Source organism: Eleutherodactylus coqui, chromosome 4, assembly GCF_035609145.1.
Source record: "Eleutherodactylus coqui strain aEleCoq1 chromosome 4, aEleCoq1.hap1, whole genome shotgun sequence".
NCBI lineage: Eukaryota > Metazoa > Chordata > Amphibia > Anura > Eleutherodactylidae > Eleutherodactylus > Eleutherodactylus coqui.
The window spans coordinates 4,586,167-4,604,320 of NC_089840.1; the positions used below are offsets into that span (position 1 = coordinate 4,586,167).

Sequence of the window (18,154 nt, forward strand, 5' to 3'; positions counted from 1 at the left end):
AGACGGGGCCACAGACAGACGGGGCCACAGACAGACGGGGCCACAGACAGACAGGGCCACAGACAGACAGGGCCACAGACAGACCGGGGCCCCAGGCAGACAGACAGACGGGGCCCCAGGCAGACAGACAGACGGGGCCCCAGGCAGACAGACAGACGGGGCCCCAGGCAGACAGACAGACGGGGCCCCAGGCAGACAGACAGACGGAACCCCAGGCAGACAGACAGACGGGGCCCCAAGCAGACAGACAGACGGGGCCCCAGGCAGGCAGGCAGACGGGGCCCCAGGCAGGCAGGCAGACGGGGCCCCAGGCAGGCAGGCAGACGGGGCCCCAGGCAGGCAGGCAGACGGGGCCCCAGGCAGGCAGGCAGACGGGGCCCCAGGCAGGCAGGCAGACGGGGCCCCAGGCAGGCAGACAGACGGGGCCCCAGGCAGGCAGACAGACGGGGCCCCAGGCAGACAGACAGACGGGGCCCCAGGCAGACAGACAGACGGGGCCCCAGGCAGACAGACAGACGGGGCCCCAGGCAGACAGACAGACGGGGCCCCAGGCAGACAGACAGACTGGGCCCCAGGCAGACAGACAGACGGGGCCCCAGGCAGACAAATAGACGGGGCCCCAGGCAGACAGACAGGGCCCCAGACACAAATTGTAATTTTATCCTTTTTTTTTAGAATAAAACTGTTTTTAAGGATCCGGCTTTTCTCCTTTGTTGCTGCCATTTAAGCCATTCAACTCCCAATCAGCCGGAGTGCCTGAGAACCTTCACACTACTTCGGGGTAAATGCTATTTACTAACCAAATGAACGTGTTATGTATTTTGGAATTTTTGTCCCCCCCCCCCAACAGTCCTGTGCGGTCAGGTGATGTATGAGCTTTAGGTATAAAGGAGAGGATTACACAGGAGATCCCAGTACAGAAACCATCAGATGCCCCCAGGTGTAGAGCTGACAATGGGGTCTGGTGGTGTGATGTCACCAGGTATAGAGCTGACAACAGGGTCTGGTGGTGTGATGTCACCATGTGTAGAGCTGACAACGGGGTCTGGTGGAGGGTTGTCACCAGGTGTAGAGCTGACAACGGGGTCTGGAAGGGGAATGTCACCAGGTGTAGAGCTGACAATGGGGTCTGGTGGGGGTTGTCACCAGGTGTAGAGCTGACAATGGGGTCTGGTGGGGGGGATATCACCAGGTGTAGAGCCGACAACCGGGTCTGGGGGTGGGATGTCACCAGGTGTAGAGCTGACAACGGGGTCTGGTGGTGTGATGTCTCCAGGTGTAGAGCTAACAATGGGGTCTGGCGGGGGAATGCCACCAGGTGTCGAGCTGACAACGAGGTCCAGAGGGGGGATGTCACCAAGTGTAGAGATGACAATGGGGTCTGGTGGGGGGATGTCACCAGGTGTAGAGCTGACAACGGGGTCTGGCGGTGGGATGTCACCAGGTGTAGAGCTGACAACGGGGTCTGGCGGTGGGATGTCATCAACCAATCAGTATGGACAGCGCAGCTTCTGGACCTTTCTACTGTTGGTCATGCTATTGGGAGATGGAAGCCATCTGGTGTGTGAGGTGCCACCACGTTCAAGGAGACCTCATAAACTGTCAGAACGGGGACAACGAAGCCTTGTAGGGGCTGTGAAGACACCACACACATCGTCTGCCCTCGCTCAGGGGGTCTTACAGGACATTGGAACATCCATTAGCACCAGAACCCTCCGTAGGGAATGGCATGTGAAGCAGTGAATGCACCGCGGCGCCTGCCATAGGGCTCGGAGCAAAGGACTGTAACTGAGTGGAAGCAAGTGCTGTGGATGACTCAGAGGACACCATCTTCTGATAGGATGGCGGCACTTGGGTGTGGCGGTTGCCTGGAGAGCATTTTCACATGACTGCATTGTCCCAATGGAGGAATTTCTGTTATGGTGTGTGTGTGGAGGGGGGGGGGGGTGTTCTGCAGACTTCCATTGAAGGAGAACTCCCCACCTCCCGTGGCAACCTGTTCTACTCACTGATCATCCTCACTAATCAAAAAGTTTGTCAATGTATTTTTTAAAGTGGGGTGCCAGAATTGGACCCAGTATTCCAGATGAGGTCTGACTAAGGAAGAGTAGAGGGGATAAAGACCTCATGTGATCTAGACTCTATGCTTCTCTCCTAATACATCCCAGAATTGTGTTTGCCTTTTTGGCTGCTGCATCACATTGTTGACTCATGTTCAGTCTATGATCTATTAGTATACCCAAGTCTTTTTCACATGTGCTGCTGCTTAGCCCAATTCCTCCCATTCTGCATGTGCTTTCTTCATTTTTCTTGCCCAGATGTAGGACTTTGTATTTCTCCTTGTTAAATACCATTCTAGATGTGTCCCAATACTTGTTTATAACATAGTGTATTAAACTGCTCCAACCTGCTAAAAACATGAAAGGGTAACAAAATGATCAGTCTTACCGATTTTGCCTAAAATATACATTGCCAATTCCATAAAACGCCAGACAGTTAAACCTCTCCTTGGAGTGCTGCTGTATAATTACTTTGAACTGGCCTTCAGCCTTCACCAACTCCTACAAATGCAAGCAAGAGGACAAAGCAGAAGAGATTTGTTGCAGCACATATAAAACATTTACCGCCCCAACCCCTTTACAGACCGCTGCACTGGAAATACATGGTTATTGCAAGGTGGCGTCAACGTACAGCGCAGGAAGCTGCATACCGAGCCGAGCCTGACCCGGCAGCAGCCGTACAATACAGCACTTATCCTGCTGCAAAGGCTGGGATTGGGGACAACGTCAATACTAGCCTTTAACCCTTCGATGCTGCGGTCAATACTAACCGCAGCACCTATGGGGTTTAACAAAGGGAGGGACTCACTATATAGGCCCACAGACAACCAGTTCGGCCACGGATGTGAGCCCAACAGGCCCAGAAACATTGCCGAGTACTAGAAGAGTGATGAAAGCCTTGCCCGTCCTCCAGTGGGGAAAAAATGAAGCATAAAAAACTAAGAAAAGCTAAAAACAAAACACCTTTTATTTTGGAGGGAAAAACGTACAATACAGAATTGCTATAACTGCATCCAAAATGACCCAAATGATAAAATGATCACATTTAGCCTGCATGGGGGAGGGGGTATCAATATTAACACTTACCACACACTGACCAATACCAAGCAGCGCATTCGCATGGCCATACTGGAAGACGAGGTAATCGAGCTTCGTCAGGTGTAAACTCTGGAGTAATGGAGAGGAACAGCCGTCAGGAGAGAGAAGGCGGGAAGCGGACAGCGAAATAGCATTGTGGGGATCTCTCAATGAGAAACACAGGCTACACTGTCTACAGGGAGATACAATGTATCAGCGGCTGCAAAGACCCCCACAGGAGAACCATGCAACCGTTAGGGGGGTGCCCGCTTATACAGGACAACTTACCTGGGGGTCATTCTGTTCCAGGATGTCCAGGAGTTTACAAAATATCCCCTCTGCATTGCGACAGCGCTTGTCGTGGAGCGCCTCGTAAGCTTCGCGGACGAGAGACTTCACCGTATCCTGGACTTTGGCTAAATCAACCTGCAAGACAAAGCCATTGAAACAGAGATGGTCTCCCATGAGCGGCTGCCTGGCGCACGTTCTGTTCTTAGGGCTTCACACATAGCGGAATTGGGGCAGGAAAGTCCAAAGCAGACGTCACTCCGACAACTAGAAGACGGGATCGTTCGGGGATCCAAGTCAAAATCCGTGCAAATGGTGCAGCTTTTCCGCTGCTGAAAATCTTCAGTAAACCGGCTCCATGTGAAGCCCGGCAGGGTTCAGAGGTCACCACGCAGATTTACACGTGAACCCCGCCTCGGAACCCCTCGGCTTTCTGCCTCCAGAAGTGATATGAAATCTCTTAATGCAGAAAGGCGTCTGAATTCTGCGTGTGGATTTTGGCCACCGACAGGATCCACAGCAAAACCTACACGGCGAATCCCACAGTGTGAACACACCCTTAGAGAAGAGACAACTGAGCCCATCCAAGGCCACACATGGTGTGTAAGTTGCTTCAACGCTCTTTGCTGTGAGATTTCCCACAAGGAACCTGCCAACGATCAGCACCATAAACCAAGGGACGCTGCTTTTAGTTATAGTCACACAACCCCTTTAACAGCTGGCCAGGTGATAAAAGAAAAAAAAGACTACATACTTACCTGCCTCCCTCCCCCACCCCCTAGCTGAGCGGCTCCCAACACCCCATCAGCCGCCTTAAGTCAGGTGACTGCTGCGGCCAATCAAAGGACACAACGAACTCCTGCTATCATTGCGCTCAGTATGTGAGCACTGATGCAAGGAGTTCGGACGGTGATCCTGTGCCCTCTGATTGGCTGCATCGGTGACCTGACTTCCAGCAGCTGTTGGCGATAGGGTACGGGGCAGCAGGGGCCATTCAGCCCGGTCCTGAGGGGCCGAAGGTAAGGGAGTACGTGGTCTTTATTTTACCACCTGCCCAGGTTTCCCTTTAATCACACAACCCCTTTAAGGGGATATGAAGTCTGCAAAGCCTCTTCATTCTCACTCTATCCCACGTTGCTGCGGAGGTCAGCGCACACACCAGGGTCACCGTTTCCAGAAGAGTGGGCACGAGTTCCCATAGAGCCTCAAGCTGGTGAGCGCTCGCTGACCACGCAGGGGTCACTGCAGTAACGAGGGAGCGGGGGAGTCTGAGAACGTTCCCCGGACTGCACCTCGCCTAAACTAGAAGGAGCATAACTTAGTTTCTGGTGCCTATAGTTGAGGACAGTTTCCCTTTAAAGTCTCATCCGCTTGCCCCGTGCCAACATACCCTTAAGGCCCGATTCACACGGCGTGGCTCCCGTGGATTGCAAATCTATATGAAATCTGCCTCAAAAAAGGAAACCTGGATCATCTCTTTCTTCCGGAGATCTCATGCCCTGAGGGTGCCCGGGGCAGCGAGTGAGCCAGCAGGCTATACAACAGGCTCTTTAGTATCGACGCTCCTGTTCACACTGGGGTCAGCAGAAAACCAGAAAGCCAAATCCATCTAAGATGAAGGTGATTGGCACAGAGCGGGCACAACTGGCTATAATGGGTGCGCCTGGCATCCAACCCGTCCCGGGCAGGACGCCGCACTATCAAGTACAGGTGTGAAAAGGGCTATAATAGTTCCCTTCTTCTCCTACCTGCGGCGGACCAGGAGGCGGAAGCTTCTGGATTTCAGCGTTCGGATTGGAAAACCTGAATATAAAAAAAATAAGAAAATGTTTTCTGACAACAGAACAACAATAATATCTGCCGTGAATCACACCGCAACAACCGCGTCAGGCTGGAGGGCTCCACAGCGCTCTTGGGTCATGTCGCCCTATCCTAATACACGGCCCAGCTGCTTAGCACCTCTTTTCCCTTACACCAGTGTATCCGATTGGTCATCGTGGCACTGGATCGCTCGCAGAACCGCCGGCAGCCGCGTGCACACAGGACGATTATCACTCGGTTTCCAGCGAGATTTGGGCAATAATCACTCCATGTCAGGGTAGCTTAAGGGTAAACCATTAAAAGGGTCGTCCAGTTGTAAACTAGTCTATCCTCAGGTAAGACCACCAGTAGTAGATTGGTGCAGTATTGGGTGACTGACCTGTGCCAATCAACTGTTCTCTGGGCTGATGCACTCATGCACTGAGAAGATTTCTGCAGGAAGCAGACAGCCCCGTTCTTACTGCAGTGGCCAGACTTAGTATTACATCCATTCATTCAATGGAAACTTCACCTGCAATAGCAAGAAATCTACTCAGTACATGGGCACACCGGCCTGGCTGACAGCTAAATGGCGGACGTCCTGGGCGAGCAACCTGCACTGATCTACTAGTAACCCGAGCATAGGCCATCAATATTTACAACTGGACAACATCTGTAACTTTTAGCCCTAGTCAAACCTTTAGCAGAAGAGTGAGCTTACAGCAGAAGCGGGCCGCAGCAAGGGATCTATTAGCAGCAGGGACTGTTCGGGACTTATTTTCCCTGATGTTCTAAGGGTTTGTTCAGACGGCAGAACGCACATCGTCCCTTGTGGACTGAGACTCTAAGAACCCAGGTGAGCTGCAGATTTCTGCGCGGCTCTGCACGTCTAGGACTGCGGCTCTGCACGCCTAGGACCGCCCCTCTGCACGCCTAGGACCGCGGCTCTGCACGCCTAGGACCGTGGCTCTGCACGCCTAGGACCGCGGCTCTGCACGCCTAGGACCGCGGCTCTGCACGTCTAGGACCGCCCCTATGCACGCCTAGGACCGCCCCTCTGCACGCCTAGGACCGCCCCTCTGCACGCCTAGGACCGCCCCTCTGCACACAGATTTAGCCTTTTTCAATAGTCCGTTCCTTGTGTGCAAGGTGGAATCCACGTCAAGCAGTGATGTCACTTCTTTGCAAAAGCAAATTTGAAATCTGTGCGTAAAACCTCATACATTATGGCGCAGATTGTCACACACGGTAATGGGATGCTGATCTACCACGGACCTTGATGCGCAATTGGCGTGGATTCCATAAAAAAAACAAAATCCACAGCAAAAAGCCACCGTGAAGATAATTAGGTCTGTATCGTTTGTGTGAGCGCTCGTGGCTAGCGGGAGGCGGGCCCGTCAGCTCAGCCCTTCAGCGCACAGCCGTTTATCTGGAATCGTCACTTTCTGTTATGTCGCTCACCTTGATTTCTCGCAGTCGCCCGCCTTTCCCTTTGATCTTCCCTTCTTGGGCTGCTGGCTCGTCACGGGGTTGGCGTGTGCGTCCCCGAGGCTCCAGCGTGCGGGACGCATGCAGGCGCCGCTCTTGCTGCTCATGGGCTCTGAAGCGTCTTTAGTTTCAGCGCTGCATTCGGTTGTGGATTCCTGGATGGAGTAACAAAGACTTGCTGATTTATGCATTGCTAATTGGAAGTTTCCTGTAGAAAGGCCTCGCCATGCCCCCCAAAACATGAAACTGCAAGGGTCCCCTCACTCCGCGCCATTTTAACCCCTTTCAGCTTTAATGCATATATTTACGTCCTGGGTGAGAAGGGTTTCTGTGAACGGGCGCCCGCCTACATCCTATGGACCCAACTGTGACCAACAGCCGGGATCGGTAAAAAAAACAATAAGGCCGGCTTCACGCGATCGGGTCAGATTCCGCTGTGGCAGTTGGCCGGCGACCCCGCGTACCTGCTATTGCGGATAACCATGGACGCTCGCCGTCAGTCATGCGCGGCAGATTTTTTTTCTATATCTGTATTTCCATAGACAGTGTTATTTGTGCACAGGCCTCGGTCCGACTCCACTGACTATCGGAGGGCGGCCACGCGGAGTCCGCAGCAAAACTGAACGTGCTGGGATTATTCCTCCATTCGCAGAATACGCAAATCGTATTTGCGAGAAAGAGGAAATTTGCACGCTTTGCAATGCAAGCGATTTTCTGCAGATCCTCCATGCGGACGATATTCGCAGATTCCACAACAGGAATCCGGTCGTGTGAAGCCGGCCTAAATCCCGTTAACCCTTTACGTGACACAATCAATGACGTGTACAGCAATTGAACACTTTTAAGCCCACGTGGCAAACGGGAAAAAGGAGTCAAAATTATTATTTTTATTTATTTATTTTTTGCTAATTTCTCCTCTCAAACAAATGCAATAAAACGGATTTTAAAAAAGCCTCATGTCCCCCAAAACAGTACCAGTAAAATCCACAGCCCGCCATGGAAAATACAAGCCGTCATACGGCCGTTAATGGAAAAATAAACAATGCTAGCTTGTTCCCGAGGATGCCAGGTGGGCGGAGCCACGTGCCGCGGTTGGCGGCGGCCCTCGGGTACGCTGGCTCTGGACATGGCTGCCATCTAGTAAAGAACCCTCAGTGCCCTGGCAGCTATTCCTCGCCACGCACGGATTCGGATTTTATTTTCTTAGCCATGAGGCAAACTATAGCGGCTTCCCGGTGAAGACCAGCGCCCGACTTTTCTGCGTTGCAGTGTGCATGCCGTGGCATATAGTCAGGGAGGGGGATGGATAAAAGGAGACGTATTTAAGGATTTGGTCACCACTGGTTGACTATTTGTTTCGGGCCGTCCTGACAGGTAGATATAATCATCCGTGTAATCCAACCCTCACTTGCCACTTTGTTTTGCGCACACCTTGCGGACAGGCCTTCCTCGCCCCCCCCCCCCCCCCTCATCTCCTCCCTTCCTGTTTCTTCTTCCTAATTTGTCCTGTCTTCTTTATTTAGACTCCTTTGTGTTATGCGCCGTCCTGTTGGGGATGCTATCGGTTTCGCCCCCCTTGGCCGCGGTTACGTGCTTCCTTTCAATGCTCTGACTTCCTCAAGCAGTAAGAGAGAACGCCGGCGGCACAATCTGTAGGCCGGATACAGCTGGACAGTTAGAGGTCATCCCAAATAGGCTCAAAGGGTAACAGCTGAAGAGTGAAGGTGCGACGGCAGACGTGGCAGCAGACGTGACAGCAGACGTGGCAGCAGACGTGGCAGCAGAAGGATCCATGGAGGGAAGGAGCATAAAACATTCCAACAAAGAACTCATGGATCTCCCGCTCCGCAGACACTTCACTGATGGTGGCCATGCTAGCAGCCAGCTGAAGTTCCGGGTATCGGATAGTGGACCTCCTACAGTAAGAGGCGGTGACGGGGTCGGAGCCATGAGGAGTACATCAGTAGACCGTCTCAATACCTGTGAGCTCGCCGTGCCCTCTGCATGCGCAGCTTTATAATGTAGATCACCGATAGGTATGTTTTAACTTCTCACGTTTATGCTTTTCACAGGGTTCCCCATCGGGGAGTGTCATGGCGGTGGTGCGGTGCATCTACAGGCTCGTCTGCATTGGCACCCGGATTATTGGAACAACAGCCTGTTACATTCGGATAAATGTCTCCAGCCATTTGTTCCCCCTGCGCTCTGGGGCCGCTCTGTAGCCGTATGTACCCCAGACATGGACATGACTACATGGTGTACTTATAGGCATCACACATGGGGTAGATATATCCACAACTCATAATGGGGGACTCTGGGGCCGCTCTGTAGCTGTATGTACCCCAGACATCGACATGACTACATGGTGTACTTATAGGCATCACACATGGGGTAGATATATCCACAACTCATAATGGGGACTCTGGGGCCACTCTGTAGCCGTATGTACCCCAGACATGGACATGGCTACATGGTGTACTTATAGGCATCACACATGGGGTAGATATATCCACAACTCATAATGGGGATTCCACCCGCTCTGGTCCCTGGGCTATGTGATTGTACTGGGTTGGCAGGAACACTCCACAGTTATGGGGATTATTTTCTGTCTTTTATTTTTCTCATTTTTCTATTCCCTAGATTTATTTTCATTATTTTTTTTGCATTCTTTTTCCTATTTTTTTTTATTTTTTGAATCCGGGATATAACAGGTAATCCAGTTCATAGAGTAGGATGTTGAATCCCTTACTGCATTGCTTATTTGGCCGTCCGTGGAGCATTACGATGGCGGGCAGGTGATGACGCTGGCAGTGTGACATCAGCGTGATCTCCCGAGATGAGAACTACTCTTGCGGATGCGCGAATAAGACGTGATCACGGTAATTCCTGACACAATACACGCCTGCGCCTCAGTGACTTCCGGACGCCCGTCATGGAGCGGTATATGTGTTGTTATGGAGCGTGACCTCACCACCATCACTGAATACAGGTGAGGTGCGAACTGCTTTGGGGGCGTCACCTCTTGTCAGGACTTTTTTCATGTGCATTGTGACTATAAGGCATCTTTCCTACACCAGTCTGCGGTCCGGCCTGCACTCTTCAGCCGTTTCCCCGATTCCTCATTGTTGGGTTCGTCGTCTTGACAAGCTGCCCCCGGCTGGTTCCAGGATTCCGCAGAGCGGTTCCCCTCTTTGCGCAGGCCTGTTGTTCTTCCGTTCGTGGAGTTTGTTGGAAAACTTATAAAACGCAAAACTTGTAAGTTCAAAAAATAAAATTACGGCTCCTGAAAAGTAGAGATGAAAATTCCCCAAACATCGTTGCGTCCTCAGCGCCAAAGTAGGCCGCGTCACCAATGGGATGCTTATCGTTCAGGCTCCCTCGGGAATCGTCTGTGTCATTCAGTGTAAACAGCGGTCGTCTTCTGAAGGAATGGAGTCTGCGTGGGGAAGAGCGTTCCTCGGCCGCTCCGCCTCCATGCCATCCGCGCTCCGAGCGATGCCAGCGATACTCCTGTGTAACAGCACCGAGCGAGCATCACTGGGACGGGTACCGGGCATCGCTTAACCCCCTAAAGTCTATTTACACGGGACGAGCTGCGGGGCGAAGCTTCTCCTCTGCAATCTGCAGGGTTAGTTTCCACAGATAACATCCAAATCAATCAATACAATTGATGGGCGATCAGCAGGGGGGGGAGGGGGGGGGGTCGGACCGGTCAGGCTGGACTGACTGCTTAGTTTAGCTGATAAATCTGTTCAGGAGAAGAATAAAACCAATCCGGCAATCCAGCCTCACCGACTCCGACCCCAGGGCCTGCAGCCTCACCGACTCCGACCGCAGGGCCTGCAGCCTCACCCACTCCGACCGCAGGGCCTGCAGCCTCACCCACTCCGACCGCAGGGCCTGCAGCCTCACCCACTCCGACCGCAGGGCCTGCAGCCTCACCCACTCCGACCGCAGGGCCTGCAGCCTCACCCACTCCGACCGCAGGGCCTGCAGCCTCACCCACTCCGACCGCAGGGCCTGCAGCCTCACCCACTACGACCGCAGGGCCTGCAGCCTCACCCACTCCGACCGCAGGGCCTGCAGCCTCACCCACTCCGACCGCAGGGCCTGCAGCCTCACCCACTCCGACCGCAGGGCCTGCAGCCTCACCCACTCCGACCGCAGGGCCTGCAGCCTCACCCTCTCCGACCGCAGGGCCTGCAGCCTCACCCACTCCGACCGCAGGGCCTGCAGCCTCACCCACTCCGACCGCAGGGCCTGCAGCCTCACCCACTCCGACCGCAGGGCCTGCAGCCTCACCCACTCCGACCGCAGGGCCTGCAGCCTCACCCACTCCGACCGCAGGGCCTGCAGCCTCACCCACTCCGACCGCAGGGCCTGCAGCCTCACCCACTCCGACCGCAGGGCCTGCAGCCTCACCCACTCCGACCGCAGGGCCTGCAGCCTCACCCACTCCGACCGCAGGGCCTGCAGCCTCACCCACTCCGACCGCAGGGCCTGCAGCCTCACCCACTCCGACCGCAGGGCCTGCAGCCTCACCCACTCCGACCGCAGGGCCTGCAGCCTCACCCACTCCGACCGCAGGGCCTGCAGCCTCACCCACTCCGACCGCAGGGCCTGCAGCCTCACCCACTCCGACCGCAGGGCCTGCAGCCTCACCCACTCCGACCGCAGGGCCTGCAGCCTCACCCACTCCGACCGCAGGGCCTGCAGCCTCACCCACTCCGACCGCAGGGCCTGCAGCCTCACCCACTCCGACCGCAGGGCCTGCAGCCTCACCCACTCCGACCGCAGGGCCTGCAGCCTCACCCACTCCGACCGCAGGGCCTGCAGCCTCACCCACTCCGACCGCAGGGCCTGCAGCCTCACCCACTCCGACCGCAGGGCCTGCAGCCTCACCCACTCCGACCGCAGGGCCTGCAGCCTCACCCACTCCGACCGCAGGGCCTACAGCCTCACCAACCGGGTCTACACTGTCATATCTGTAGTCTGTTTAACTATTGTTCAGCCCCATTTACACTGAAAGATGATCGCTCAAAAATCGCTCATACGACAGTTTGAGTGACAGTTTTGAGCGATCTTTGCATAAACTCTTCAGTAGCTAATTAGCTACCTCAGAGTTAAATGCAGGCGGAGCGGGACACCGATGACAGCTCAGATCACAGCAACTGCTTTGTAAATGCAAAGAGTTGCTTTGTCCTCGGAGCTTTCAGCTGGTGTCCCGCTAAGAAGTCTGAACCGGAAAACAGCTGAAAGACTGTTATCAGCAATGTCCTGCTGCGAACCCTGCGTGCAGCGCTGATAAGAGTCATCCGTGATTTCTAGCTTGCTAAACCTCAGCGATGAACGAACAGTGCACGATGGCCACACATTTACACCCAACAGTTATGACTCAAGAGACGGCTTTTGAGTGAATTTTGAGTGATAATCAGTGTGTCTACAAGGGCCTTTACTGCCTTGGTGAGGCGAGTCGCCGGTTGACATAGGAGTATTGTGCATTACGCCGTTACTGGTGGCCAGGATTGCCTACGGTACCGTGAAGGTTATTTGGCCTCTTACACCACATAACTGTTGTTTTCCAGTTGCTTGTTACTATTTCTGCAGCCGCCATCCGCGTCTCATCCTGTAAGCGGCGGCGCACATCACCTCCTGCGACAGCCCTTCACCTGAAGGCTAACCCAGGCATCACAAACGTATTAATACATCTACTTGCTGCCTCTGAATGCCCACAGGATGCCGTATACGTAGGCAGCATTTAGGAGTATATATAGAAGGAACGCCAGACCCAAGGATATAGCGGTAGCAGCAGTACATATTGGCCCTCAGCACCATTGGCATACGTACATAGAAGACATGGGACTCCATAGCAAAAACCTAAAGGGGCCCTCTATTTCGGGGTCTGCTTCTGACACCCAGGACACGAGGGACGGGTAGTTGCCTTCCATTCTACGCTCTTTAAAATGACCCTCGGGCTGATCTCCACCTCCTGCAGTTCCACTATGGAGAAAGACCCTGCACATGTTCTCGCTACCAGAGATGGCGCAGGCGGAGCTGGGGCTCCTCTCTCCCAGGGCCCGTAGCAGTGGCATGGTCTGTCTCTACCGTACGTAAATTCTTGCCCACCACCTTTCTTCTCCGGTGATGCACGCAGCTGTCTACTAACACTTTGCTCTGACAGCTCCTCCATTCCCAGACCGAGCCTGAAGCTGTGGAGCCGGACCAAAAGAGGAAGGAGCCTACAAGGATGACGGGCCATGGGAGGTGGTCGGAATCACAGAAACATCTCTGCTGATGGCAGCAGACAGGCCTGGAGCCCACCGACTGCTCTCTTTGGCCGCAGCACCCAAATGAGGACAGGACTGCCATGCCTGCTCATATCCACGCGGTCGTGGGGCTGCATAGTACCGGTGGCGTATGCTGGAACCTAAAGAAAGCAGCGATGATTGGGTGGAAGGACTCGCCGTCCAGCTCACCTCCTTGGGCTGCTCCTCGCTGCTGACTGCAGTGTTTCTGTGAAGTCAGCACGCCGGTGGACGTCAGTACTTACGGCGCGTGCGAAGAGCACAGTTTGTAAAAGAAAAAATCACGGATGGCATTTTGTTGTCTGTCTGAGGTAGTTAGCAGCCCCGCAGGTGGTCAGCAGCCCCGCAACTAAGCTCCTACCCTCACCCGACCGTCAGCTGTGCACGCACCCCAATGGAGAACAGTGTGAGCATGCACAGCCTGCATAGTAAGCTGTGTGCACAGCGATCTCTATGGGAGCGCACGCAGAGAGGAGTCCGCTGACTTCAACGGGTGACAGTACAGGAACAGGGTGCCAGGAAAGTTTAAAAGCTCCACTCCTGGACTCCTTGAAACATGTCGTAGGACCACCATTAATGATTTTACAGTGCTCATAGGTGGTACAAGGTGCCCTAGGGGTTGCACAAACTGCATTCGCCAGTGTGAATGAGCCATAAATGTAACTACTCCTTACCATGGCTGCGGCGCTCTCCGCACTAGGATGGGTTTCTGCCCTTTCATCTCTTTAGCTCCAAGCTTTCTACCTTGGAGGGTGGCTAGGATGCGCGGGCAGGGGGCTGGCAGAGCTGTGCCACCACCTGTGAGCTGCGGTGTGGAGGTGCTTTAGAGCTCAGGATTCAAGATGGCAGCCGCTCCCTGTGCTGCCGCCTCTCTGCCATATGCCTGCTGCGTCCTCTGGGGAAAGTGAAAATCTGGACCTTCAGTGGCTGGATCTCGCTGCAAGCCAAATAAAATGACGTGGCGGGCAGATGTGGCCGTGGGCTGGACACGTTCTGTAACCCCAGATACCCTTTATAGAACCTCATGTACAGAAAACATCATGGAATCCGATTTATTGGGAAGCTTAAGGCCAACTACTGAGCAGAAGGTCCCGTGACCCGGCGCCGGCAACGGAGGTCCCGTGACCCGGCAACGGAGGTCCCGTGACCCGGAGCCGGCGGTCCCGTATAACTGATCCCGGCTTCCTCCTCCTGCCACTGGATCTGACTGACCATACAGAAGAAATGGTCAATCAGATCCAGCAGGTGGGAGGAGTCTGTATCGGATATATTGCATTACTGCTCCCATAGCCAAACCAGCGGACCGCGCCAGGAGTGAGTCTGCTGCGACCACAACCATGACCTTCTCGTTTATTGACGCAGCTGCCTTATCTCATCTAGCAAAAAAAATAACTTTTGAAACATGTAAAAAGCACAGTGAATATGTGCGCAAAAATAAACAGGAAGCTCCAAGTGTGCAGCGAATACGTGCAGCTTTGGTTCAGGAAAGTGCTCTGTATTTCACAAATCGAAACTGCACGTTCCCTTGTGAATGAGGCCTGACGGACCCGGGGCATAATGGGCCGCAGGAGGCTCTGCAAGCCGCGGTAAAGTCTGCACCAAAAAGAGTGCTGTGGTGGTGGATGCCGAAGCTCAGGATCCAAGATGGCACCCGCTCCCTGCACTGGCACCGCCCCCTCTGCCAAGCGCTGGCTGCGTCCATTGGGGAACGTGGAGAGCCGGTCCTTCTGTGTCCGGATCTCGTCGTGGCCACATAAAGGGATGTGGCGGTCCAGATCTGCCCGTGGGCCTCCAGTCTGACCCGTGCCTCTCAGAAATTACCTCCCCACATCTTATCACAACGCAGCGATCAGCCACAACATGAAGGTCTGACAGGTCGGAGTCCTCCAGGGACCGGAGATCAGGAGCGTACAGGCTTCACTAACCTCCGAGCCACCAGGAAGCCTCCCAGTACCTACGATCTGCAGATATTTGCTGCCAACTTCCGCTCCAGCAAGAAGAGTAGTTGTGTGATCACGAGGAGGGCCCAGACGCAGGCGCTCCTCAGCATGGCTTCCTCGCCGGACCCTTACTCATGAGAGGCGGCGCTTATCTCGCCAGAACACGCTGCTCCTTCCTCCCGACACACAAAACACATCAAGCCTTGAACTGAAGCCAACGACGTTCTGGACTTCTACACTCGTGGTTTACAGGATTTACTTAAGCATTCCGACTCTCTGCATCTTTTTGTCTCGCCTTGGCACCGTGCGCTCTGCCCGTTTCACCCAGGTGGTACACACCCATTAACCCCTTAATGACCGCCCTACAGTGTTTTGCTGCTGTTCGGCACGCTTTTACAGATGAGACGCCTCCGATACGCTACAAAAGATAACAGCGCACATCTGACACCAGCGAGCTGCTACTAAAGACCAGCAAGATGGACGGCTTCCAGAAAATGCTAAGAAAGAAACCTGCAGACCATTGATCTACGGCGAATGCAAATATCTACCAGCACAGATGTGTCAGAAGACGTCTTTATAGGAAGTCGGTCACATTAATGCCGTATATATCTATGCATGTGTGAAGGAGGAGCGCAGGCTCCCGTCTTCAGCAACGTTTGAGATGAAGAGGCAGGTATAGCACCCGGACAGCTTGCAGAGGTGGGCCGCCCATCTGATGGTCCACCACTAATGTGCATACGGTGCTGAAGACGGGAGCCTGCACTCCTCCTTCAGGCGCTCATGCATAGATATACGGCATTAATAGGGCAAGAAAAACATGGCCGACGTCCTATAGCTTGTCATGTATGCCGACAGCGGTACCTACAAATCCACTCACCAGATCTGGAAGGTCTTCAGATTTGCTGGGTTGATCCGTAACATCTTTGTTTTCTACAACTGAAGTGAATTGTGCTGCGATCCTTGAAGGAAACAAAAAACATTAAAGAACCAATTAGATGGACAAAATGATTGGAAGAGAGAACAGTAAAGTCAACCACGGGCCTAAGATAGACGCCAAATGAGGCCAGGCAGCAATTGTCAAAGGGAAGAAGTCAACATAGCAATTTATAGCCCATCCATAGGATCTGGGGGTCCCCAGTAATGAGAAAGGGGTTCCCAAGTCCCCCCTCCCAGTGGAGCAATGGTCACTAGTGCCATCTCCACGCTGCTATCTCCGTCAGGCCCATAAACTGTGAAAGGACACGTGACCACTGCTCCATTCAAATGGGGAACTCATGGGGGTGTCATGATTGGAAAAGGGTCCCAGAGGTGGGACCTCCAGCAATCAGACATTTATCATCAATCTTCCATATAGGTAGCAAGTTGCTGTAGGAGGACAACCCCCACGAAGCAAACCCGTCCTGAACATATAATGCTATGGTCCCATTCACACCCACGCCCGGCTCCAATGTGATTTCCATTGCTCTATCCTCGGAGCTGGACGATTAAAATACAAGAAGCGCAGTGTGCCGGACCGACACCGGTGACTAGAATGAGGTCTGTCAGCTTCCAGCATACCAGCCGCAATGTTCACTTGGGATTTGGTGTCAGATCCGCACCTGAGACTGCAAACTGAGTCCGTGACGCAAACGGAGCCTAGCCAACCAACAGGCTTCTCGCAGGGTAATCCATACGGTTAGGGGCTGCTGTGTGATGTGCCGCTCGCCTAATAACGACTGCTGTGCGCGCTGCTGTGTACTCAGGATGTCCCTCTCCCTACGAGGACTTCCTGCAAACTACCCGATTACATCACAGTCAAATTCCTTCCTGCAGCACTCAGACGCCTCATCCCCCTTCTTATCGCTGCGAGGTTAAAGAGTACGGCACTTTACTAGGTTGCTTCAAAAGTGTTCAGAATAGGCAATTATAAGCATTACTTTTCCACCCTCTCTCGCTCCTCTCCTCTCTCTCACTTCTCTACCTCTTCCCCCTCTCTCTCCTTCTACTCCCCCCCACTTCTCTTCCTCTACTACCCCCACTCCACCCTCTCTCCTCAATCCCCACTCCTCCACTCCCTCTTCTCCAACTTCATCCTCTACTACCCCCACCTCACCCTCTTTCCTCCACCCTCCTCCTTCTTCCCCCTCATCTCTCTCCCACCCTTTTCCCCTACTACCCCACCCTTCACTGCTCCCCTCTCTTCTCCACCCTTTCACCTCCTCCCCTCTCTTCTCTCCTCTCTCACCTCCTCCCCTCTCTTCGCTCCTCTCTCACCTCCTACCCTCTCTTCGCTCCTCTCTCACCTCCTCCCCTCTCTTCGCTCCTCTCTCACCTCCTCCCCTCTCTTCTCTCCTCTCTCACCTCCTCCCCTCTCTTCTCTCCTCTCTCACCTCCTCCCCTCTCTTCTCTCCTCTCTCACCTCCTCCCCTCTCTTCTCTCCTCTCTCACCTCCTCCCCTCTCTTCTCTCCTCTCTCACCTCCTCCCCTCTCTTCTCTCCTCTCTCACCTCCTCCCCTCTCTTCTCTCCTCTCTTCTCTCCTCTCTCACCTCCTCCCCTCTCTTCTCTCCTCTCTCACCTCCTCCCCTCTCTTCTCTCCTCTCTCACCTCCTCCCCCACCTCCTCCCCTCTCTTCGCTCCTCCCTCACCTCCTCCCCTCTCTTCGCTCCTCCCTCACCTCCTTCCCTCTCTTCGCTCCTCCCTCACCTCCTTCCCTCTCTTCGCTCCTCTCTCACCTCCTCCCCTCTCTTCGCTCCTCTCTCCCCTCCTCCCCTCTCTTCGCTCCTCTCTCACCTCCTCCCCTCTCTTCGCTCCTCTCTCACCTCCTCCCCTCTCTTCGCTCCTCTCTCACCTCCTCCCCTCTCTTCTCTCCTCTCTCACCTCCTCCCCTCTCTTCGCTCCTCTCTCACCTCCTCCCCTCTCTTCTCTCCTCTCTCACCTCCTCCCCTCTCTTCGCTCCTCTCTCACCTCCTCCCCTCTCTTCGCTCCTCTCTCACCTCCTCCCCTCTCTTCTCTCCTCTCTCACCTCCTCCCCTCTCTTCTCTCCTCTCTCACCTCCTCCCCTCTCTTCTCTCCTCTCTCACCTCCTCCCCTCTCTTCTCTCCTCTCTCACCTCCTCCCCTCTCTTCTCTCCTCTCTCACCTCCTCCCCTCTCTTCTCTCCTCTCTCACCTCCTCCCCTCTCTTCTCTCCTCTCTCACCTCCTCCCCTCTCTTCTCTC

At 54.2% G+C, this 18,154-nt stretch overlaps 1 protein-coding gene across 1 annotated transcript in view; it reads right to left on the minus strand.

The window, feature by feature from the left end:
• The window catches only part of TTC3 (tetratricopeptide repeat domain 3), a 143,432-nt gene that overhangs the window by 75,593 nt on the left and 49,685 nt on the right, over positions 1-18,154 (minus strand). Inside the window, exons 14-19 of the mRNA XM_066598977.1 lie at positions 15,836-15,917; positions 6,687-6,868; positions 5,174-5,228; positions 3,426-3,563; positions 3,147-3,227; positions 2,449-2,561 (exon numbers count right to left, since the gene is read on the minus strand). Coding sequence (XP_066455074.1) covers positions 2,449-2,561; positions 3,147-3,227; positions 3,426-3,563; positions 5,174-5,228; positions 6,687-6,868; positions 15,836-15,917 — 651 coding nt within the window. The remainder of the gene's footprint in view (positions 1-2,448; positions 2,562-3,146; positions 3,228-3,425; positions 3,564-5,173; positions 5,229-6,686; positions 6,869-15,835; positions 15,918-18,154) is intronic.